We start from the raw sequence: 21,654 nt of genomic DNA on the forward strand, positions 1-21,654 counted from the left end.
GTGTGCAATTTTTTCCTTATTGCTGCCAATCCTCTCTTCCTGCTAACATTCACTCAAATATCTCATTCTGGTATCGGAGAATTTCCTGCCTCGGGTGAGGTTGTAAAACATGGAGAGCAGCGTGCTGAAATACAAGGAGGATATATTATTCCCTACATTCATCGACTTTATGCATTGAATTTCATTGATACTGGAGATTTTATCAGAATTTTCTCCAATGGGGGAAATAATATAGTCAGAAATGGTATATATCCTAAAACATTCCTTTCCTGTTTGCTTCTTTCACTGCTAAATTTTCCCGATTCTTTGAATTTCCTTGATTTTTGCGAAGAAATAATCACAATAATCCTTTTGAATGCGATAAACATTCCTAATCTGCACCATTGATGCCAAGAAACACTGCAAATTATGTTGAGATCGCACATAACCTCAAAAACAGGCATTTGGACTGGGAAAATGGTTATTTAGAAAACTTCCTGCACGATTTTGACTCTGAATTAGCAATTTTGAGTTCATTGGCATATTATAACAGAGGATTTTGTGATCTGAAAACCTTTCAAAATGAGTTTTTGAAGATCTCTTAGTGATATTTTTAGGTTATGATCGGTAAAGATGCCCAAAGAGTGGTATTAAGTGATTAATTGCAGAAATATCGGATGGAAACTTAAGAGATTGTCTGTCAGGCTTATTTGGAAGTACAGATTTGAGGCATATTATCTCCCCCTTGACGCTTACACTGGCTTTCTCACGCATGAGAAACACACCAGCCATCCCTCCTCGTCTTCTAAGCTCCCGAAAGTTCCCCCATCTCTTCAATAGAGTGTCAGAGACATGAGATTTTCGTCTAAGGCGGTTTTTATCACTCGCCTCCGTTTGGGTTTACACTCCATGGAGAAGGGAGAATGGCTTGGAGAATGCCATGTAATTGAATGTGTGAGCCTAACACAATATAAAAGGGAATAAGGTATACCCCAATACTGTTATACTATTCTTTTATACTAATGGAAATTTTATTGGACTTACACGAACAACATTCTTCCACTTAAATGATCGCTCCATCAGGATTTTTCCACACCAATGTTGCCATGTTTTTACGATGTGAACCGCTTTGTTGGGCAACGGGTGTCATTCGTGGCCAAAATCTGCCTCCTCTCGCTCTTCCCGCTCTTGGGACGCGCCACAGCAACGCCCCCACGATCCTCCTCAATATGGGGCGCTTTGCCACACATTTGCCTTCTCTTCTGCGCGCAATACAACAATACAGTCAACAATGAGAGTGACAAATTTTATTCCCAAATAATTTACACGTAATCCCATTAAATGTTCCGTGCCAAGGAGACTCTCATCGGTGCAGATCCTCAAGCGCTGAACTCTGCAATTTATCTCGCTTTTTGACAATAATTAAATCCGCGCGATGCTTTGTTGCGCGCCCTCTTTTTATGGGCAAAAGCGAAGCGCACGGACAAAGGGATTTCCCACGCGGCACAAGGATGAAAAAGGAAATGGAAAAAATTAGGGAATTTATTTCTTTTCCCACGCTCAATGTCAAAAAGGAGGTGGAAAAACGTTTCGCACTGACTTTTCTCTGTGTGGTTTTTTTTGCATAGAAAAAGCGCGTTTTTCTTTTAACCCACTTTCGTGTTCTCAAAAGCAATTGTTGGGGAGAAAAGGATTTGACTCAATAGCAGTTCTGCATGTGACAGTTGGGATTCCTAAATGAACCACATTATTGAAAAGGGTTGAATTTCGGTGGAATTTACAAGATTTACACAGCTTTTTGCCATCACTTAAATTGGCCCGAGGTGAGTGACACCATTGAAAAGCTCAGTGGAAAGCCGCGGAAAGCTCGTGGGCCATCTGATGCTGATGCTCAAGTTCGGGCTTTGCATAAAGCAGGGAAAGCGCTTGCTGAAAAGGCGTCGCGATGAATAATAATAAATCTCACTGGCATTTTCATTCAAATTAAATTACACATAAGAGGAAATATAAATAATTTCTCTTAACCGTTCAGAAAAAACTCACTGGGAGATGAAATAAAATTTTTTATATCGTGTTAAATTGTGAGCTGTTCCGCGTTAGGGGGAAAAAAACGAAGACTAACCTCATGAGATAGGAGTTCATGTGCATGGCATTCAGGAGGAGACCGCGCGTCTCTGCTGTGGCAATTGTGCTCTTTACGATGCGTAAAGTGTAGTACATAATGAGCAAAAAAGAAGTTGTGCAAGAGAGTAGCATTAATTCCTTGGCAGAAAGCTCTGAAATCATCGTCATTCGCTGTCATGTTGAGTGAGAGATGGATCGCGAAATGGGAACGCGCGAGCCAGGAGATGAAGTGTCTGGAGATTAAGAATGAAAGCTCCTCGTCCATCTATCAAAATTGAAAGCTCTCGGGGTTGAAAAAAAAACTTTCAAGCGCAACATTCTCGCGCGCGCGGAGATTATTTATTATTCATCAGTTGAGAAAATGTGGATGTGATTCATTTGGCACAAATGAGGGGGAAAGGGAAATTAATTACTCACTCGATATATTTTGAGAATTTCAGAGCTTTCGCGCTGAGGATTTTTCAATTGTCAAATTGTTTCAGCAAGAAGGGATGAAAAGTTTTGGACAAGTCTCGATTTCACACACTTTTCTCATTGAAATATTGCAGTCATATTAGCGGCGGCATTCTTGTCACAAACTTCTCAAGCACAATTTATTATTCTTATCCCATCTCAATGTTTGTTGGTTGTCAAGCCACCCTCTCTCTCTCTCTCTCGCCCCTTGCTCACTTCACGTCCATTGGATTGTGCTCGAGAGTTCAGTGCTGGAGTGTTAAATTGGAATTAATTTCTTTTAATTCGCACTTCTTCAGCATTCGCACTTGCAAAGTTGAGAATTCCTCGTAAAGTTGAGTCCATTGAAGAGAATTTCAACAGCATTGAGAATCGTCAGGGGGTTTCGCTCTCACCAGAAAATATGCTACATGCGTAACATGCACAGCCCCTCGGGAGGTGATCTATGTATACTCAAGAGCCAGCGACAAAAAAGGAGTCTGCCGCACTGGAGAATTTGGATTTGAATGGAGTTGTAAAAAAGAAAGGAATGAAATGAGAAGGGATAACTTGGTGATAATTTCTCGAACAAAAAGGACACACACACACAGAGTAGGAGAAAAGTTTGTTATCCAGCAGCAAAATCATTTTATGGCTGATTGAATATTCTTACGCCAAGTGTTGTAAAAAAGTTCCCCCCTTTTTTCCCCCCACAAAACACACACATACACAGAGTGTGTATAACATTTCCAAGTGCAAATAGTTGAGGAATTTATTCTTTATTGCCTGATTTGCACATTATTTTGTGACACTGCTTTGCATAGCATTTGTTGAGCGCCAGGGACAGTAAAGTGTAACTACAATTTCTTTTTCCCACCCGCACTCAAATGTGGGGTGGAATTGTTGCATTTGTATGTGGCAATTTTCAGACTTCATGGTTATTATCGCTGTCCTCCTTTTTGTTGAAGAAAGATGCACACACACACATCCTCACATGCAAGAGCTTTTATATATAAGCGTGAATATTTTCACAACTTGTGTATACACATATTTTATATCCATCGCCCAGAGAGAGAGAGAATGCGAGAAAGGACATTGGTCCCATGTACATGTGCGATGTTGTATCTGAAAAGCTGCAAAGTGGCAGAGGAGATATTGCACAATTTTCTCTTCGGCACTATCAGTGGAGTTACGTCAAGATCAAATGACTCGCTGGTGCTGCATGAATCAGCAATTGTCGTACAATGGCCACCATTTCATTTTCAGCAACTTTTCGGAAGCTGCACCATCATTTTCCATCTGCATATCACATCCCATCTTCCCCACTCTCGGGGTGTTAGCGAATGCTTCAGCCCTAATTAATGCACACAAGACTCTCGGGCAATGCTTGAGCTGAAAGTTACGCTGTTTCCACGTTTACACGACACTCTCACTTTACTGCTTCGTGGGAAACTTCAACACTGTTCTCAACTCAGCGCGATGCTGCGGGGTTGGATGGAAAGCTCTCGAGAAGGTGGAAAAAGTGGAGAATATTTGCGCCTTTTCTAGAACTCCAGATTGAAGCACTTAAAGATGTGTTTCTGCTTTGCCCAGATAGGAAATTCTTTACCCATAGAATGTCCTCTTTTCCTTCTCGCGCGAACTTCGCCGACGACCTTCCCATATGTGGAGAGCCAATGGGGAAAATATTGATGGCGGTATTCTGTATTAGAATGTGCAACTGTGCCATTCTTTGGCAAGCATGCGGGTGAAACACTTGCACCCCTTCTGCTTGCGCTGGGTGAATGGTATGCAACCCCGATGTTACACAGTGCAGCGCTGTTGCCTTATGTACAGAGAGAAATTTGATGCAATAAAGTTTTATCGAGCAATCTGCTACCCATTAATTAGTTAGAGATTCCATCGTCACGGAATACAATGCACCCTTTCTTCCACGCCCCCCCAGAAGAAGACGCTCGCGCGATGACACTGGGCGTAAAAGGTGGAGTGATTGTGACCCCTTCGCAATACCTCAATTAATAAACAATGCGGAGATGGAGATGCAAATAAATTGACAAGTTCATTTTCTCCCACAACATGCTCACTTTATCACCGCGCCACAGTGTGTATCTCTTGGCGATCTCGCGTTGATTTACTGCAGCGAGAATGGAGAGAAGTTTTCCACGGAGGAGCAAAAACTCCCCCCCCAAATGCTGTTCATTCACCCCCAAAAGACTTTGGGGGTGATGTTTTCTCGGGCATCGAGAAGAGAAGAGAGACAAAATCAAATTTAAGTAGAGCACAACCTTTCGTGGAAAATCATATTCCATCCAGAGTGATTTTGTCGCCCGACCCAAACGTGTATGGAAAATGTTATGTGATTCTCCAACAGGAAGCTCTCGTCTCCCCCGCTTTCCCCCAAATCTGCAGATCGCGAAGCGTGGGTGGATACAAAAGAAACACGGAAGTGAATAATAAAATTCAATTATAAAGTTTCGATTTAATACTTTCACGTATCCTCAGTATCTCTTCCAAAACCCTCCAAACATACTTTGGCGGACAAAAGTTTCCCCTGGCAGAAATATCCGCTGTGTGACTCAGGACTTTGCCCGGGAGGGAAGTGAGTTTAAAATACAATTTCCGCCAAATATTATTAAGCAAAACATTCTCGATGGAATTGACGATAGTTTTTCTTGCCACGCCACCCGTGTTATTGCACAGTGAAATTGGATAAATATTTGCGGTTGGATGGAGGCGCCTGGTGATTTGTGACTCTTGCTCGGATATAGACAATATATATATAGAGAGTCGAGGAGAAGTTGGGAAGAGATGTCGCTTAATGCTCATTTTATCGACTTAAAACTTTTTATCGCTGATCCCCTTAAACACTCCTCTGTGGCTTCGATAGCGGCGGTGGGAAAAGTGAGAAAGACAATTTGGATCTCATGAAAAATGGCATTAAAAGAAAATCCTTCTCTAATATCTGCCCAAATTCATGTTCTCTCCGTCTGTTCAGGCAGTCTACATTTGCAAAGAGATCAACTTTCGCGTCGACTAGCGGTGTTTTGTGTGGAAAATGGTGAAGCAAATTTAGGCAGGGAAAGTGCGTTAAACTTTCTCAGGCACTGCTAAAGTATTTCCATCACGACTCTGCATATACTTTTATTATCGCCTTCCATTCGAGCAATTCCATCATTAGATGAATATCAAGTTCATTTGGAGGTTTTGTGGGAAGAAAGCAATCGCATCTCTTGGCTAATTGTGGGCGCTCATTAAACTCTGTGTAAAGTTCAACGGCCTCCAAATTACACACAATCAATCATGTCGCTTTTGTCCATCTTCAGATGACGACACAGGCGAAATAAGAAGTGGTAAGATGTTGTCGAAATGGGGAGCAAGTGCTGGTAGTTTGGCCCCAAGTGCCGCACAAACACACTTAATGGCGGAGCTTTCGGGGGTGGGTGAAAAGGAACCCTTTTAAGCGGGAAATACGATAGCGCGCCCAGACCTTTCATACCGCACACTCGGTTGTGCCATTATTGAGTTTTTGGATAATTTATCTGATTCATCACTTCTTTTCGCATTCATCTCGAAATTCCGTCCAAGCGCCTCAGCAAGGCCATGACTATATAACGACCTGAATGGGTTTTCCACTCGTGCTGTGTGCGGATTAGAATAATTTCCGCCCTTTCATGGGATTCTGATGTTTCACCCTTCCCTGCCATTCTGGCATATCTCAGTGTGCTGATATGTTTCCCATATAAATGACATTCTCTGGACAGTGAAGATGAAAAAATAATCGAAAGTATTTGCTGGCGAGTGGCAAAAAGAATGGGGGAGGAGGGAGGGAATTTGAAATATTTTTCTGACACTTTTCCGCTCAACAACACTTATCCGAGGGCTTATTGGAAAATGATAACCGAACGGGGAGAGTGTGCTGATGGGTAAATTGGAAATACAGACTCAATAATCACTGCGAGGGGTTGGAGAAAGAAATGTAGAGCAAAGAGATACTGAAAACATTTCCAAGGCAATTCACTGGTCGTTACATGTTGGGGGAGACCATATTTCCGCTGCTCGTTCTTGTCAGTGCATCGCCCAGAGTTTGTGTTTGGGTGTGTGGACATTTCGTATTGCATTTTTATGTGAAAACGTGATTTTCAGAAAGCTCTCTGTGTGTTAAAACATTAAAGCTGAGCTAAAGGGGAAATTGAAGTTCCACCCGATAACCGCAGCATTCAGCGAAATCCTACACCCTCTTCCGGACGATTATTGCAGAGTAGACAAAAATGATTGAGAACAAAGCGTATAAATTGAGATATTTCCGCCCGATGTTGTGAATGTCCCTTGAGAGAGGAATTCGTGAAATAAATATTTGGTCAGGGATTCCCATCCTTTTCCCACTCCTTCCCCAGCCAAAGATGGTGGCGAGATGGTGTTGAAATTGGGGAAAAATGCCTGGCTTCCCAAGGAGAAAAGGTTCCCCCAGATACATAAAATTCCAATGATCCTTCACACATTAATGGTCATGTCTACAGTGGGTGGAGCGAGAGCACAATTGGTATAAAATTAAGTGTGTCTCCGGCATTATCCTGCGGATTCCCTCCGCAAAATGTACATACCAGAGAGACTTATTATGTGTGACTGAACTCCGGGGCTCCAGAATGTGAATTCACTCGATTCCCCCCATTGTAATCTGCAGTGGAACGAGAAAACTTTATGTCTGCATCGATATCAGTGTTCGAAAGCATACAAAGTTGTAAATCACTTTGGGGATCACCCAACTTCCTCTCTCTCTCTCACACCCTCACGTCCCCAATGCTGCATCTCGGTGCTCGCATCCAATTCACTCCTCCAAATGTTCGATGACACGTTAATAATGCGGAATAATAATAAATTTATAATGGCAAATAGAATTTTATTGTTCAACTGACATGAATTTTATTCACATCATAGCCAGAGAAAATGAATGTGTGTTAAAAATGCGAAAATCCTGGCGAGAAACAATGCTGCTCGCGTGCTTTTTCGCCGTGTTGAATGCTTCTGCTGCTGCTGGTGTGGAAAAGAATATGACAAAATGAATTATTGGCACTCTCCATTGTTCCACTTATTTGCTCTCTTCTCAAAGTTACTTCCAAGTCACCGACAGAGCTTTTCTCGCAAGATTTTCGCGTGCGCCGAGAAAAACAAACTCGACCCACACCCAAAACTCGTCATGGGAGCTTTTCTTCCTGTCACGACAAAATTGAATCGATAATATTCTAATATCCGGAAGTGAATTATGCTGATGCTCGAGACACATTGAGAGGGTATTATATTTCCCCAAAACAAATAACATTTCGCATAAGACTCGCTCTCACCATTGGCGGCGTGGAAGATTTTTGAGATGTGAGCCTCTTAAGGATGCCGCTCAAATGCTCCCTATTGGAGTTATCTCACGTATGACGACTTTGAGGAATTCCCAATTAGCCCCACTCGCTCTTGCAGCAGCCAATTAACTTTTAATCCTGCTGCAGGAGTTTGCACAGCGCGAAGAATAGAGTTTCACCGTGTCAATTGAGATTGGTGATGAAGTTGAGACTTTGCTCCCGAGGCCACAGCGACTCTCACCTCTCAATCACGCTTGATAGTTTGGTTTTTGGGTGAACAAACTCTGTGATGCTCATGTGTACTTGCGCTGGCGGCGGCGAAATGTAATCCATCTGCGATGACTTGAGGCGAAGGAGGATGACTGTGTGATAGAAAATTCAGGACAACAGCGTCATAGTTGACTCAAGTGGAGTGGAAGGAGAGAAAGTGTTGCGAAAACAGAAGCAATTTTCTCCTTTTTCTCGCTCTCTCCTTGAGACATATTTCTCCCCGGGAACTCCATGTCCGAGGATTTATTGCGAATGGTGGGGGAGTTTTAAAAATAAAGAAATAACTAATATGTCACTCGAGCACATTCCACCCGCCTGTTCACCAGGCATCGCGGACAGAGTGCGGTCGAGGGAATGGTTATGTAGGGAATGGCACAATTAACATTATATGCTCTATTTAGTTGAGGATTTTTCAATTAAAAATGTACAACACATATCTCGAGCAATTTTCTCCTCATTGAATCTCCCGCTGCACCACAACGGGTCACGATGTTGAGAGAGCTTTGAGCATATTTATATATCCGCAAATCCCAACTTCACTACATGTAAAAGTTTTATGAGTTTGACCCAATTTTTATTGCGTTATAAGAATTTCTCTAGTCTCGGACTAGAGCTGATGGCGAAAGCGAGAGGAGCTCATATGTTAAGGCCTCTCTGGCTGCTGGAAGTGCTCTATTTATGGGCCACCGTGGAAGCCGAGGATATTACATCCCTCAAGAAGTTTTACGCTCTTTTTCCCATCCACACACTATCGTCCCATCCCGGGGAAACACACAATCAATTGGATACGCTGTGGAATAGGTTTTGATGAAGAAATTAAACGAATTGTATAGTGTGTTTGCCATTCATCCATCGGGGGAGTGTTTTTCGGGTTCCCCATTCGAGAGTGGCTTTGTTTAAAACCACACACACACCAAGTGCTTCTCATGTTTACCGTTCTTATCTCCGCACAGTCATCAGTGTGGCATTTGGTGGAAGCGTGCAGAAGAGGGAAAAATGCGGTCGATATAATTAAGCAACAGAGTGGGAAAATTGGGAAACTTATGCAACAACAATCAACAGGGTTGGGCTTCTTCCCGACCCAATATCTTATCTCCACGCTGTGGGCAATCAAAGCACTAATCGATGCTAAAGCCTGAGATTTTATCCGCACTTCCTTTGTCCGGAGTCCAGTGGAAAAATAGTTTTCTGCTAAATGTAGTTTTACCAAATCATGGTATGATTGGGCATTTTCATCTGAATGTCGCTCTTTTGGGGCGAAAAAAGAGCCTAATCATAGTGTAATCGTCAATAAACCGCCTCGTTGAAAGGTCAAATCCTACCCTTAAGATCCACACCCAAAGAATTGGCCGACGTGTCGACTTTTGCACAAATGCACATCGCTTGGCGTGCACTCAATGCAGACGCCTGGTACCCGGCGTCCCCATCGCGTTAATCTCCCCAGAAGAGTGCCAAACAGCAGGATTACGTGTTGTTGCAGGGGAGAAGATGCTCAGGTGTGGCAGAATTCTCCTCCTCACTCACTCTGCAAATTGTGGGTGAGGCATTTTATGCAGCTCTGCGGGAATGGCAGTGATGATGGGTGGATTTTCTCTGGAATGCCATAATATTCGTGTAGAAGCGTCGTGCGATTTATCATGACTTGTCATCCACACCATAGTTTTTAAAAGGGCCAAAATACCACCAACAAAAAATTCCTGTGCAAAAGTTTACTGGGTATTTGTTTGTGGACTACCATTTGGTTGTCGAGGGCTTTCGACAATGAGGAAATTATGCCAATGTTGCGAAGATAATCATTAAAAGTTCTTTGCCATTGAATATAGTCGGTTTCGAGGGTGTTTTATTATCTCCTGAATGATGTGAATGAAAGATACAATCGAGATAAATATCTAGTCACCGTCAAACTACCTTGCTGTGGACCGATGTTGAATTGGTATGACAAAAATCATCAACGCGTCATGCAAGAAAGCTGTCATGCGGCGATTTTTATATGTCACATCGAGCCTTTTTGCTAGTAATTTTTGTTGTGTGTGTGTGCGAATTCTGGTTTGATTGATTGACGATTTTACAGATCAATCACCTCATATCTCTGCACTATTTTTGCGGATTCGCTCTATGACAAACAAATTTATTTATCCATTTCTCTCCAACCACCAAGCCACAGTGAGAGAGAGAGACAGGCGAAGCACAGGCAAAAAGCAGACGAAGAAGAAAAAGGTGACGAAGGGCGAAAATGAAGAAAAATGTGAAAAGAATTAAAGTCATAGGGAGATATCACAGTTCAAGAAAGAGAGACAGAGTCTTTAAGGAGTTCCTCTGCTGCGTGAGCCCGGCAGGAAGCTAATTAAAACTACGTGTAATTTTTGTGTCGCACAAATGGCAATGAGTTTGAGGGGGAGGCGCAATGATCCCTATGGGGGAGTGAAGAGGGAAATTAACAGACTCTTTTCTGTGTTTGCAGTGATCTTGGAACAAACAATATTACCAATTTACCTAGTAGAGCTTTTGATATGGCGTCATCTTTAGAGGAATTGTAAGTTAATTGCATGTTTATTAATATTTATTGCATATTATACGTAATTTCTCCTTGATTCTCCCCCTTCGTGTCCTTGCCGATGTCATCTCTCCTAATCTCATTCCAACTAATGTGCGATGTCTCTTGTGCGCAGAATTTTATCAGATAACACCTTAGCGAGGATAGCTCCAGATGCCTTTGATGGATTGGGCAAATTGAAACGATTAGTCCTTCACAATTGCGGTCTCACGCACGTTCCCGACGAGGCGCTCAAGCAACTGCCATCGTTGACGTCATTGTAAGTATCTGTGCATGGGCGACAGAGAGAGAGTGGGTGGCTTCCATCTACCTTGCTTTCAGCACAAATTAAGTACAATGCTACAACACAGCAAGATGTATTGCCAAGGCAATCCTACGCAAGATAGAATGAAATTAGGAAAATTATTCATAAAGAATATACATAAATTTTTATTTATCCCTCCAAGACAATCTCTGACTCTCGCTTCCTTTCGCTTCCATCCTATCCGCACCCTCTCTCTTCTATGTTGTATTATGTATTTCTGTAAACTACGCCAGAGATTTCCTCCCCCGCTCAGCCCTGGACTCTGTGTAATTTGCTCCTTTTCTCACTGTTTTGTGTGCGTGTGTGTGTTATTTCTTGTTGCTAAATGTTTCCATAAATCACACTAATAAAAATGTCCCAGGCAGATAGATGGGAATGCCATAATGTATCTGGACAGTGTCAACTTGCGACATCTTCAGCAATTGCGGAGTTTGCGATTAGAGGGGAATATGATACAAAAAGTTCCCACCGAAACTTTAGCTGGTCTTCCATCTCTTGAGGCACTGTGAGTTTTCTTTTTTAATGGCCTGACTTTTTTTACACGCCCTGTCGCATCACAAATTCCTCTTTAATAGACATAATATTTGCTACTTCACTTTTTGCCCAGTCGCTCCATAAGTCGAGTTCTGGTGGCTGTTTTACTAGATGAGAGATTGCATGGCAAATCTACGACAAACCGACTCCCTTTTTGGCGATTTCTTGTGTGTGATTTCTTTTCCAAATTGTGCTGTGTGTAGATTTGTCAGCAAACTTCGGAAGGTGTGTGTGTATGTTGAATTCTTTCACAAATTAAACCCCCGAGAAGATCAAGAAGCAATAAATTGGCCATGAAATAACGCATTAATGTGACAAAATTCTCTTCCTCTTCTTTCTCTCTTATTCTCCAATCTATTCTGTCTGTCAATCTGTGCTCTCTCTCTCTATTGTATCAACTTTGATTTGACCCCTAATATATCATCAAAATTGTGTGTAGTGATAATAAAAATTACTTTAAGATAGCACATAAGATGTGTTGAGAGGCATATAAGAAAAATATGTGGTGTGTTTATCGTAAGTAGGTTAGAGAAACAAATTTCCATAAAATTCCCCTAAAAGAAATGATACAATAACTCTCACATATACTGAAGATAAATAAAAAGTCTCTCGCTCGCACTCACCAAAAGAATATTTGCGCAAAAGAAGTGTTTCTCGGGGGAGATTGGCGAAACTCCAGTAGAGCTCCCGAGGACAAATAATAAATAAACTCACTGGCGAGGAATACAAATAATCGGTTATTGTTCTCTTTCTTCCCCTTTCCACCCCCTCTCGCCTCCACCCCTCGACAAAAATTCTCTGCGATGCTCCACTTCAACGCCAGGAACTTGGGCAACAATCATCTGGTGAGCATCGAGGAGGATGACTTTCCCGTGATGAATAATTTAATAGTTCTGTGAGTTTACCAATTAATCCCATTTTCTTAACTCGCAACACAACTGAGAGTATGTGTTTGTCTAGATAATTTACTGGGGATTTTCTCCCCTTCTCCCGTTACAGTTTGCTGAAGAGGAATCAAATCAGTGAGATTAAGGCAGGTGCTTTTGGCAATTTGTCCAAATTGCGAGTACTGTGAGTATATCTGCAATCGAATTCTGCCAGCCAATTGCTTGCAATTTTTCACCGAGTGCCTTTCCTTTTTTTTCGCCATCTTCGGTCTGCCCTTTCACATTCTCCAGCGAATTGGACGACAACCTGATAACTTCTGTTTCATTTGGATTGGAAAATATGACACAATTGCAAGAATTGTGAGTGTTGAAAGGATGTTCTCTTTTTTATCTCATTTCTCTTTTAGGGCTCCTATCGATGGGGGTAGAAAGAGGGGGTGGGTGTGAAATTGCATGAAGTGGCGACGTTCGTTATCAGAATGAGAGTCTCCACTTCATGAAGCACAGGCGTAGCAACAGAGCCCTCAAATGGCTGCGATAGTTTGCAAATTTTAAAGCTCAAGGAATTCCAGGAACACTACGCCACTCCTCAATGGATCAATACACTCACATAGGTGTTTATCTTTCTCTTCTTATGCTCACCAACTTGTACGTCATGCATTGTCTTACGCCCGGCTCACCAGTTCGGCGTCCAATAACCGAATTCGATGGCTATCGAAGCACGATTTACCGAGGAGTCTTACGGCGCTTGATTTACGAGCCAATCCATTGTCAGGAATTAAACCGGGTGCCATAAATAACATGCCAAGGTTGAGGAAATTGTACGTATTTTATGTGACTGCCGATGTTGTGTTAAGTGAGTGTTTTTGTGCTCAATTAATTCCCTCCTCCCTCCTCCCTGGCATGCAGAGTGCTGTCGGACGCCAGGAGCTTGCTGGAGCTGCCGTCTCTGGATGGGTGTGGTGCCCTGGAGATTTTGCGTGTGGACAGGGCCAGCCTGTCCAAGGTCCCCTCCAACCTCTGCAAGACCTGCCCCCGCCTCAAGAGCCTGTAAGTGTGTGTGGCTTAATTAAATTGTCACCACTCACTGTCCAACTAATCCCTCAATCTCTCGTGCGCCTCCCCCGACCAGAGAATTGAAGTCCAACAAGCTGAGGGTGGTGCCCGAGTTGTCCGGCTGTCGGGAGTTGCGTGTCCTGGACTTGGCGGGCAATCACATCTCATCCCTGCACGGGGCGCCGTTCCAGGGCCTCGGACAGCTGCACGACCTCCTGCTGTCGGACAATGAGATCCAGGAAATTCCCCGCACAGCCTTCGCCGGCACGGCCAAATTGCAAGTGCTGGACTTGGAGGGCAATAAAATCCACACCATTGATGCTGATGCCTTTGCGGAGTTCGGCCAACTGGAAGATCTCAATTTGGGCAATAATGTGTTCCCCCACTTGCCGGCAACAGGTCTCAATCGACTGCTCCACCTCAAGACGTTCAACAACCCCAAGCTGAGGGAGTTTCCACCGCCCGAGACCTTCCCTCGCATTCAGACCCTCGTCCTCTCCTACGCCTATCACTGCTGCTCCTTTCTGCCCCTGCAGACCCTGGCGCACCGCAACAAGGTGCCACCGCTGCAGGAGGCTGTCCTCTTCCCCTCAGACAATGAGTTCGACATGAGTCTGTGGAACAACAGTCTCTCAGACATCTGGCCGCAGCTCCACAATCTCAGCAAGAAGTTCGGACCGCAAATCAATGAGCTGTGGGACTCCTTCGGTTCGGACTTCACCTATCCGGGCAATTTGCCCGCCTATGTTGAGGAGTACTTCGAGGAGGACAATGTGGCGCCCACGAGGAACTTCGCGCCAGAAATAATGACAGGTGAGTCGCGGGGTTGCAATTGTGGGCGGAGCATAAGAATGGGCGGGGCATCGCTTTGCATATATCCGCAAAGACTTCCGAACTCTCTTATCGCTCTCAGCACACGAACTCTTACAGCAGCACTGCTTTCCCGCGCAGTGTCGTTAAAGTTGCAAAACTGTTGGCGAAACAATATATCCTTCATGATAGTTTGCATTGTTGAAGTAATCCAATTGCAAGTTTCAGCAAATGGTATCTCTTTGCATAATCTTGTAAGACACATTCTCGGGGCGGATTTGGGAAATGAGATCTTTTTCTCCGCAGGTGCCATCCAGTGTCTCCCACTGCCCGGTCCCTTCCTGCCCTGCGCCGACCTCTTCGACTGGTGGACTCTCCGCTGTGGCGTGTGGGTGGTGTTCCTCCTGGCCATGCTGGGCAACGGCACGGTGGTGTTTGTGCTGATCTTCTCGCGCTCGAAGATGGATGTGCCGAGGTTTCTGGTGTGCAATTTGGCCGCCGCAGACTTCTTCATGGGCGTTTATCTGGGAATTCTGGCCGTTGTGGATGCCTCCACGCTGGGAGAGTTCAGGATGTTCGCCATTCCGTGGCAAATGAGTGCCGGATGTCAGTTGGCAGGATTTCTGGCGGTTCTCTCCTCCGAACTCTCCGTCTACACTCTTGCTGTGATCACGCTGGAGCGCAATTACGCCATCACGCACGCCATGCATCTCAATAAGCGCCTGTCTCTGCGCCACGCGGGCTACATCATGACCTTCGGGTGGGCCTTCGCACTCACCATGGCCGTCCTGCCGCTCTTCGGGGTCTCAGACTACAGGAAGTTCGCCGTTTGCCTGCCCTTCGAGACCACAAACAGCACGGCGAGTCTGGCCTACGTGGTCTTCCTCATGCTCATCAACGGCATCGCATTTCTCATCCTCATGGGATGCTATCTGAAGATGTACTGCGCCATCCGTGGCTCTCAGGCGTGGAACAGCAATGACTCCCGAATAGCCAAGAGAATGGCTCTCCTGGTCTTCACGGACTTCCTCTGCTGGTCTCCCATCGCCTTCTTCTCCCTCACGGCCGCCTTCGGACTGCACCTCATCTCGCTAGAGCAGGCAAAGGTGTTCACGGTATTTGTCCTGCCACTCAACTCCTGCTGCAATCCCTTCCTCTACGCCATCCTCACGAAGCAGTTCAAGAAGGATTGCGTGCTCATCTGCAAAGCCATCGAGGAGTCTCGCGTGACCAGAGGAATTGGACGCTGTCGCCACAGTTCCAACTTCAGCAACCGCCAGACGCCGGCCAACACCAACTCTCTGGTGGAGAGATCCTCGAAGGAGCTGCCACCGCTGCTCCCTGGGCCTCAGTGTGGCTGCGCGAAGTTGCTGGAGCAGCAGGTGGCCAGGAAGCGCTCCAATCACCACCAGGAGAGCACGTTCTCGAAGATGTGGCGCCAGTTCCTCTGCAACAAGCGTCCGCCAGAGAGTCGTCGCAGCCAGTCTGACCAGTACGCGTACCAGATCGCCGAGATACAGCAGAAGCAGCATCACAAGAGGGCAGGATCGATGTCCTCCAGCGAGAACTTCAGCTCCTCGCGCTCCGACTCGTGGCGACACGGACCGCCGCATCACCACTGCGGCATTCCGCTGAGGATCCTGGACACCAGGCGACGGCACTCCTCGTGGCTGGTGACCAGGAAGACGTCGCAGGACTCCAACTTGTCCAGCTCGCGCAACGACTCCTCTACGTCCGCCACCACTGCGAGCACCTCCACATTCCGCATGTCCAGATCCAGCGCCGGAAGCTCCACTCCGATGCCGCCACTGAGTGAGTTCTCCTTTTGCCTTCTTATTATTAGCAAATTAATCAAATTTCGCGTGAGAAAATGTCAGAAACGGAGACATGGAAGAATGATTGCAGTGCTGAATGTGCATAAAGTTGCAAGAAAATGTTGTGACCTATTAAATGGGGATGAGAAATGTTCAGCAGTTCTCTCAATAGCAAAAGCAGTGAAATGATTTATGTTGCTTCCTTTTTGACTCAAAGGAGCCAAATACAAGGAGAAAAATGTCTCTCAGTACTTATTTCATGCTTTGCAAACTTTTTCCCTCATGTTTTTCTTTTTCACGATAAAAGTAAACACTTTTACGGCATAAAACGATATACTGCATATTTCAAAAGATATTTTATTGCCATGTAAGAGAAATTCCATCATGTCGATTACTTGATAAATATGACTCTAGATAGCAATTTGCCGATTCTCCCATCATGTGTAATTTTATAGCCCGGGAAAGAACATGTATTTCTCAGATTTTATGCCTCGCACATCTTGATGGATGCAATGCGAATTTATGATATCAACGGCGGATGAATTAATGGAGGAGAACTTCTGAACTTTCGCCACAGGAACACCTTTTCCTGTGCAAACACTCCATGGGATGGAGGGAGTTTGCAATGAAGCGATTCTTAAACTTCCACAATGAGCGTATTGATCTTTGCACTAGAGTTCCTTCACACACAAAAGTTCGCAAGTTTAATTTAATTTGACATGGAAAAGTTCACGTTCGAAATATGCATACATGACTGACAAGGGGAAGACAGTGTGTCTAAATTCCTGTACACCAATTCTCGCAGATACGCCCAGAAACAGTATTCCGGGAGCGAAGCCTCGGCTGGTGCGGCAATCCGCCGTGCAGGAGGAACTCTCGGCGGATCTGTCGGCGTCGCCGCCGCGCCTCGGCGTCCGCTTCCTGCCCACAATCCCGTCGGCGGCGGACAGCAGCGTGCAGCTGGACGAGGAGTCGCAACAGGCCATCTGCGACTCCACGGGCATTGCGTTCTACACCATCCTGCAGAGTGGCAGCCCGTTGGCCACGCTGTCCAGTCCCAAAGACAAGAACCGGCCGCCCTGAGGCTTCCGCAAGGCCAGAAGCTTCTACATCTAAAGACAGTTCCCTGTAAAAACTCACTATACAATTAAGTAGTGTAATGTTAACTGTAGATTTATTGACTGCCATTAAAGTAAGTGATAAGATTTTTGATATAAGTTCCACTTTCGTGATATACAATACATAGATCTTTCTTCTCGAATCTCATAAAGAGTTGCTGTATAAACATTTCTATATAAAGAAAAAAGAAAATCTCTCTCTCTTAACACATGTGGCATAACTTAATAGCAGAATGATGCTGTTGTAAATGAAAGCAAGAAGAGTGATGAAAAAAGTTGTAAAGAAAATCATAAAATGACAAATTGTTCAAAACCAATGCCAAACTTTATGTAGTAAAATTATCAAAATACTGCAATATATAGTATACACACCACTGAAAGGATATTCAAGTTATGAATAATTATGTACAATATACTTAATTGTGTACATCCATTTGAATTGTATTAATGGTATATCACCGTCCATGGACAATAACCGCAAAATTATACCTATTTTAAAAGGAAAACATTATCTATATGCACTCCAGTGTATTCAAGAAACATGGAGGGATAAAGTAAATTATTATGAATGGACCATTCTTTGTTTTTTCTCTCCCTTTTTCCGGTGTTTTCTCTCAGATTTACTCGGAGTGGTCGGTTGATGGCGGTTTTTCTCTTCAAATCCACTCGATATTAATCGCCAACCGCGCGATATTGGTGGACCGCAGCGCCTCTGGTGACTGGAGCCGTGCAATAGTGACGTGCAAAATCACAACAAAAAGACATCTGCTCGTGAAATTCTGTGATTTTCCTGGAAATTCCCTGATTTTCCGCTGTAGTTTTCTACTTTTGTATCGTGTGTAGTGAAATAAGATAATGGTGCAGCAAATGGAGGAGCTGAAGGACGAAGATCGTCCCTCAAATGTGCTGGAATGGTTCACTGAACTTCCCGAAGTTATGGAAATCATTCGCAGCCTCTCCAGCATTTACAAGAGTGACTTTGAGAGGGCCCACGAGAAGTATTCCGAGATCCTGAGCAGGTATCAGGAGCAGCCCCATCTGCTGGATCCCCACTTGAGTGACTTGGTCACGGAAGTGCTGCGATACATTCGGGAGAGTGAAGATGAGGAGCTTCAGCACTGCGCCTTCAAGTATCTCTATCAGCTGTCCAAAGTGCGCACGTACAAGGCTTTCGTGAAGTTCCTGCCGCACGAGATCAGCGATCTGGACCTGGTGCTGAATCTGCTGGAGAAGCAGAGGCTGGAGGATGCGGAGAACTGGGAGAGCAGATACATGCTGCTGCTGTGGCTCTCTATTCTCGTCCTTAATCCCTTCCACATGAGTCGCCTGGACGCCTACTCTTCTGGCGGCGACTTCCTGCCCAAGATGGAGAGGATATTCCGACAGTGCCAGATGAACTGTGACAGCAATGACACGTCGGCAGGCGTAGCGGCATTCCTGTCGGCCAGATATCTCGTGCGCAGCGACGTGAAGGACACTTACTTGCCCAGATTCTTCGACTGGATCATCCAACAGAGCGAGAAGGATGTGGAGTCCATCAAGATAGGCCAGTTGTGCGCCATCTCGGCTATTCTGAAGCATGGGAAGAGAGAAGATCTGCTGCCGCACACGAATAAGATCCTCCAGTGGGCGACTGGGTGCAATTTCAAAGAGTCCAACAACTATCTGAAGCATCTGCACTACGTGAAGATTGTGCAGAGATTGGGACTGGTGTTCCTGAAGCCACGACTGGCCAGGTGGCGATATCAGAGAGGCTCCAGATCAATTGTGGCCAATCTGACAGAGCCTGGCGTCCAGGACAACGCGCCAGTGGCGGATTCCTTTTCCGGCGGCGATGTTCTGCAGCACCAGGAGGAGATTGTGGTGCCCGATGAGCTTGAGGACATCATCGAAGAGCTTCTGCAAGCGCTGCGCAGTGCCAGCAATGCCGTTCGCTGGTCAGCGGCCAAGGGAATCGGCAGGGTGACCAATAGACTGCCCAAATCACTGGGAGACGAAGTTGTGGCCACGCTCATTGAGGTCTTCAATCCTCTGGAGCAGCACGAGACGTGGCACGGCGGTTGTCTGGCGATGGCGGAGCTCGCAAAGCACGGCCTTTTGCTTCCTCATCGCCTCTCCACGATGGTTCCCATCCTCCTGCAGGCGCTGATGTACGACGAGATGAAGGGCTACATGTCTGTGGGACAGCACATCAGGGATGCCGCATGCTACATGAGCTGGGCCTTCGCGAGAGCCTACAATCCCGTCGATCTGCAGCCATTCGTGCAGAAGATCGCCTCAGCTCTCTTGGTGACGACGTCTTTTGACCGGGAGATCAACTGCAGGCGCGCCGCGTCGGCCGCTTTCCAGGAGAGCGTCGGCAGACTGGGAAACTTCCCGCATGGCATCGACATTCTCACCAGAGCGGACTTCTTCTCGGTGGGCATCAGGAACAATTCCTATCTGGTGGTCAGCGATTACATTGCACAGTTCCCAGAATACACCAGACCGCTGATTGATCATCTGATTGAAAAGAAGGTGAATCACTGGGATTCATCGATTAGGGAACTCACGGCCAGGACGCTCAACAAGCTCACCAGGCACGATCCCAAGTACATGAAGGAGGAAATCATTCCCAAACTCTTTGATCTCACGGACTCCATGGATGTGCACACGCGCCATGGAAGTGTCCTGGCCATTGGTGAGATTGTCCTGGCGCTGAAGACAATTGACCAGGAATTGATTACGGCGGAAATCAGTGAGAAACTGAACGGATTGATTGAAAAGTTCAGCGGCAGAGAGCAATTTCGGGGAATGAGCGGAGAGATTATGAGACCGGCGTGCACGGACTTCGTGAGGAACTGCAGTCAGGCTGGTATTGAGGCCACGGATCAGTGTCTCTCGTCCTGGCAAGCGCTAATAGACAAGTGCTTGACAAACAAAAATGCTCAAATCAGGGAATCCGCCATTGGCGCTCTGAAGCCTCTCTGCGAGACCTTCTATTCAGTTTCCGGAAGAGAGGAGCGCAACGCTGGCGTGATTGAGAGTTATCTGAAGGGTGCAGAAAATGATCTGGAAGAGAACATCAGAATGGGCTTCTTGGCAGCCCTTGGAACACTCCCGAAATTCATGTACTTGCAGAAGTTCGATACGATTCTCAATGTCCTCACGAAGCAGTGCTTGATTCCAATTCCTGCCGCTTCCGGGGAGAATCCTGTGACGGTGAAGTGGTCAGAGGCGCGCTGTGAGAGTGTCAAGGCGCTGACGAATATGGTGCTGACGATGGGATTCGATGGAGAGCAGCATTTCGGCAGGCCGGAGACGCTGCAAAGGGTTTTTGACTGTCTGCTTAAGGCTCTTGAGGAGTACACTCTGGACAACCGCGGAGACATTGGCGCCTGGGTGAGAGAGGCGAGCATGAACGGATTGTTCGCCATGATCACCACTTGTCCTCCGGCTTTGCTGCGGCCAGAAGTCGTGCACGAGATCATGACGCACTTCTGCCAGCAAGCAGTGGAGAAGATCGACAGGACTAGAGGTCTGGCGGGCAGACTCTTCTGCAATCTCGTTCACCATGAACCGGCGATTCCGCACGTTCAGGAGCACGACCGCCTGAAGGAGATCTTCCCGGAGGACAGCAACACCGTTCGCTGGCTCTTTGCCGATCATCCTTTCCTGCTCTTCTGCGAGATGCTCACTCTTCCCGTCTATTCGCCGAGTATTCTGCTGGGATTGTCCGCCAGCATTGGTCAACTCACGGAATCTCTGGTAAGGAGAATTTCTCCCTTCACTCCCTGTGAGATTAACTCTAGTGATTTTCCTCTTGCAGATCAAGTATTCATCTTCAACATTTTTCCAATTCCTGAAATCTCATCCGGATCACGTGAAGCGCATTGGTCAGGAGATTGTGGCTGTATTCCGGAAGAATGCTCTCATCGAGCGCGTCACTTGTCCCATGCTGAACTTCCTGGACATTCTGATCAGCTCTGGGACGATTGATGTTCTGCTCTCCGACACGGACTTTCCCGATGAGATTTTCCAGCTGGTCAGCGCCGAGATTGCCGGTCAGAATAAGCTGTACAAGCTCATCTCCAGCATTCACGTCTACTGCCAGCTGATCCAAGTGCCGCGTCTCTGTCCGAAGATCCTCACGAAGATGATGTTCTTCCTGGGACGCTCGCACGTGCACGTGCGCAAGACGGCGGCCATGAAGCTCTACGAGGCTTTGATTGTGCACGGCGATTCCTCAGGCGTGGAGGAGGAGAACATGGAGGAAGTGCTTAATTTGCTGTCTGAGACTAATTGGGCGCAGGAAATTGCGGAAGTTCGTCCCATTCGGAATGAATTGTGTCGTCTGTGTGGCGTGAAAGCGCCCGTGACTGTCCAGAAGGGCGCTAAGTGAGCTTAAATGTTTCCACTTTTGATGGCAATAAAGAAGTCACAAT

At 45.8% G+C, this 21,654-nt stretch overlaps 2 protein-coding genes across 3 annotated transcripts in view; both read left to right on the plus strand.

Moving 5' to 3' along the window:
- Positions 1 to 17,799, plus strand: part of LOC132262721 (lutropin-choriogonadotropic hormone receptor) — a 34,138-nt gene extending 16,339 nt beyond the window's left edge. Inside the window, exons 3-13 of one of the 2 annotated variants that reach the window (XM_059762070.1) lie at positions 10,615 to 10,686; positions 10,823 to 10,966; positions 11,373 to 11,516; positions 12,369 to 12,440; positions 12,545 to 12,616; positions 12,724 to 12,792; positions 13,116 to 13,253; positions 13,342 to 13,482; positions 13,565 to 14,301; positions 14,605 to 16,110; positions 16,918 to 17,799. In XM_059762070.1, coding sequence (XP_059618053.1) covers positions 10,615 to 10,686; positions 10,823 to 10,966; positions 11,373 to 11,516; positions 12,369 to 12,440; positions 12,545 to 12,616; positions 12,724 to 12,792; positions 13,116 to 13,253; positions 13,342 to 13,482; positions 13,565 to 14,301; positions 14,605 to 16,110; positions 16,918 to 17,195 — 3,373 coding nt within the window. In that variant the 3' untranslated portion in view covers positions 17,196 to 17,799. The remainder of the gene's footprint in view (positions 1 to 10,614; positions 10,687 to 10,822; positions 10,967 to 11,372; positions 11,517 to 12,368; positions 12,441 to 12,544; positions 12,617 to 12,723; positions 12,793 to 13,115; positions 13,254 to 13,341; positions 13,483 to 13,564; positions 14,302 to 14,604; positions 16,111 to 16,917) is intronic. The other variant, XM_059762071.1, reaches the window with a different exon arrangement.
- A 174-nt stretch (positions 17,800 to 17,973) lies between these two features.
- On the plus strand, positions 17,974 to 21,652 carry LOC132262261 (tubulin-specific chaperone D). The gene is made up of 2 exons (XM_059761470.1): positions 17,974 to 20,977; positions 21,039 to 21,652. Exons 1-2 carry the CDS (start codon positions 18,086 to 18,088, stop codon positions 21,609 to 21,611), a joined length of 3,465 nt encoding a protein of 1,154 aa, XP_059617453.1. The 5' UTR covers positions 17,974 to 18,085; the 3' UTR covers positions 21,612 to 21,652.
- Positions 21,653 to 21,654: the final 2 nt, after the last annotated feature.

This window comes from Phlebotomus argentipes, unplaced genomic scaffold (genome assembly GCF_947086385.1).
Source record: "Phlebotomus argentipes unplaced genomic scaffold, Phlebotomus argentipes genome assembly contig_15, whole genome shotgun sequence".
Taxonomy (NCBI): Eukaryota; Metazoa; Arthropoda; class Insecta; order Diptera; family Psychodidae; genus Phlebotomus; species Phlebotomus argentipes.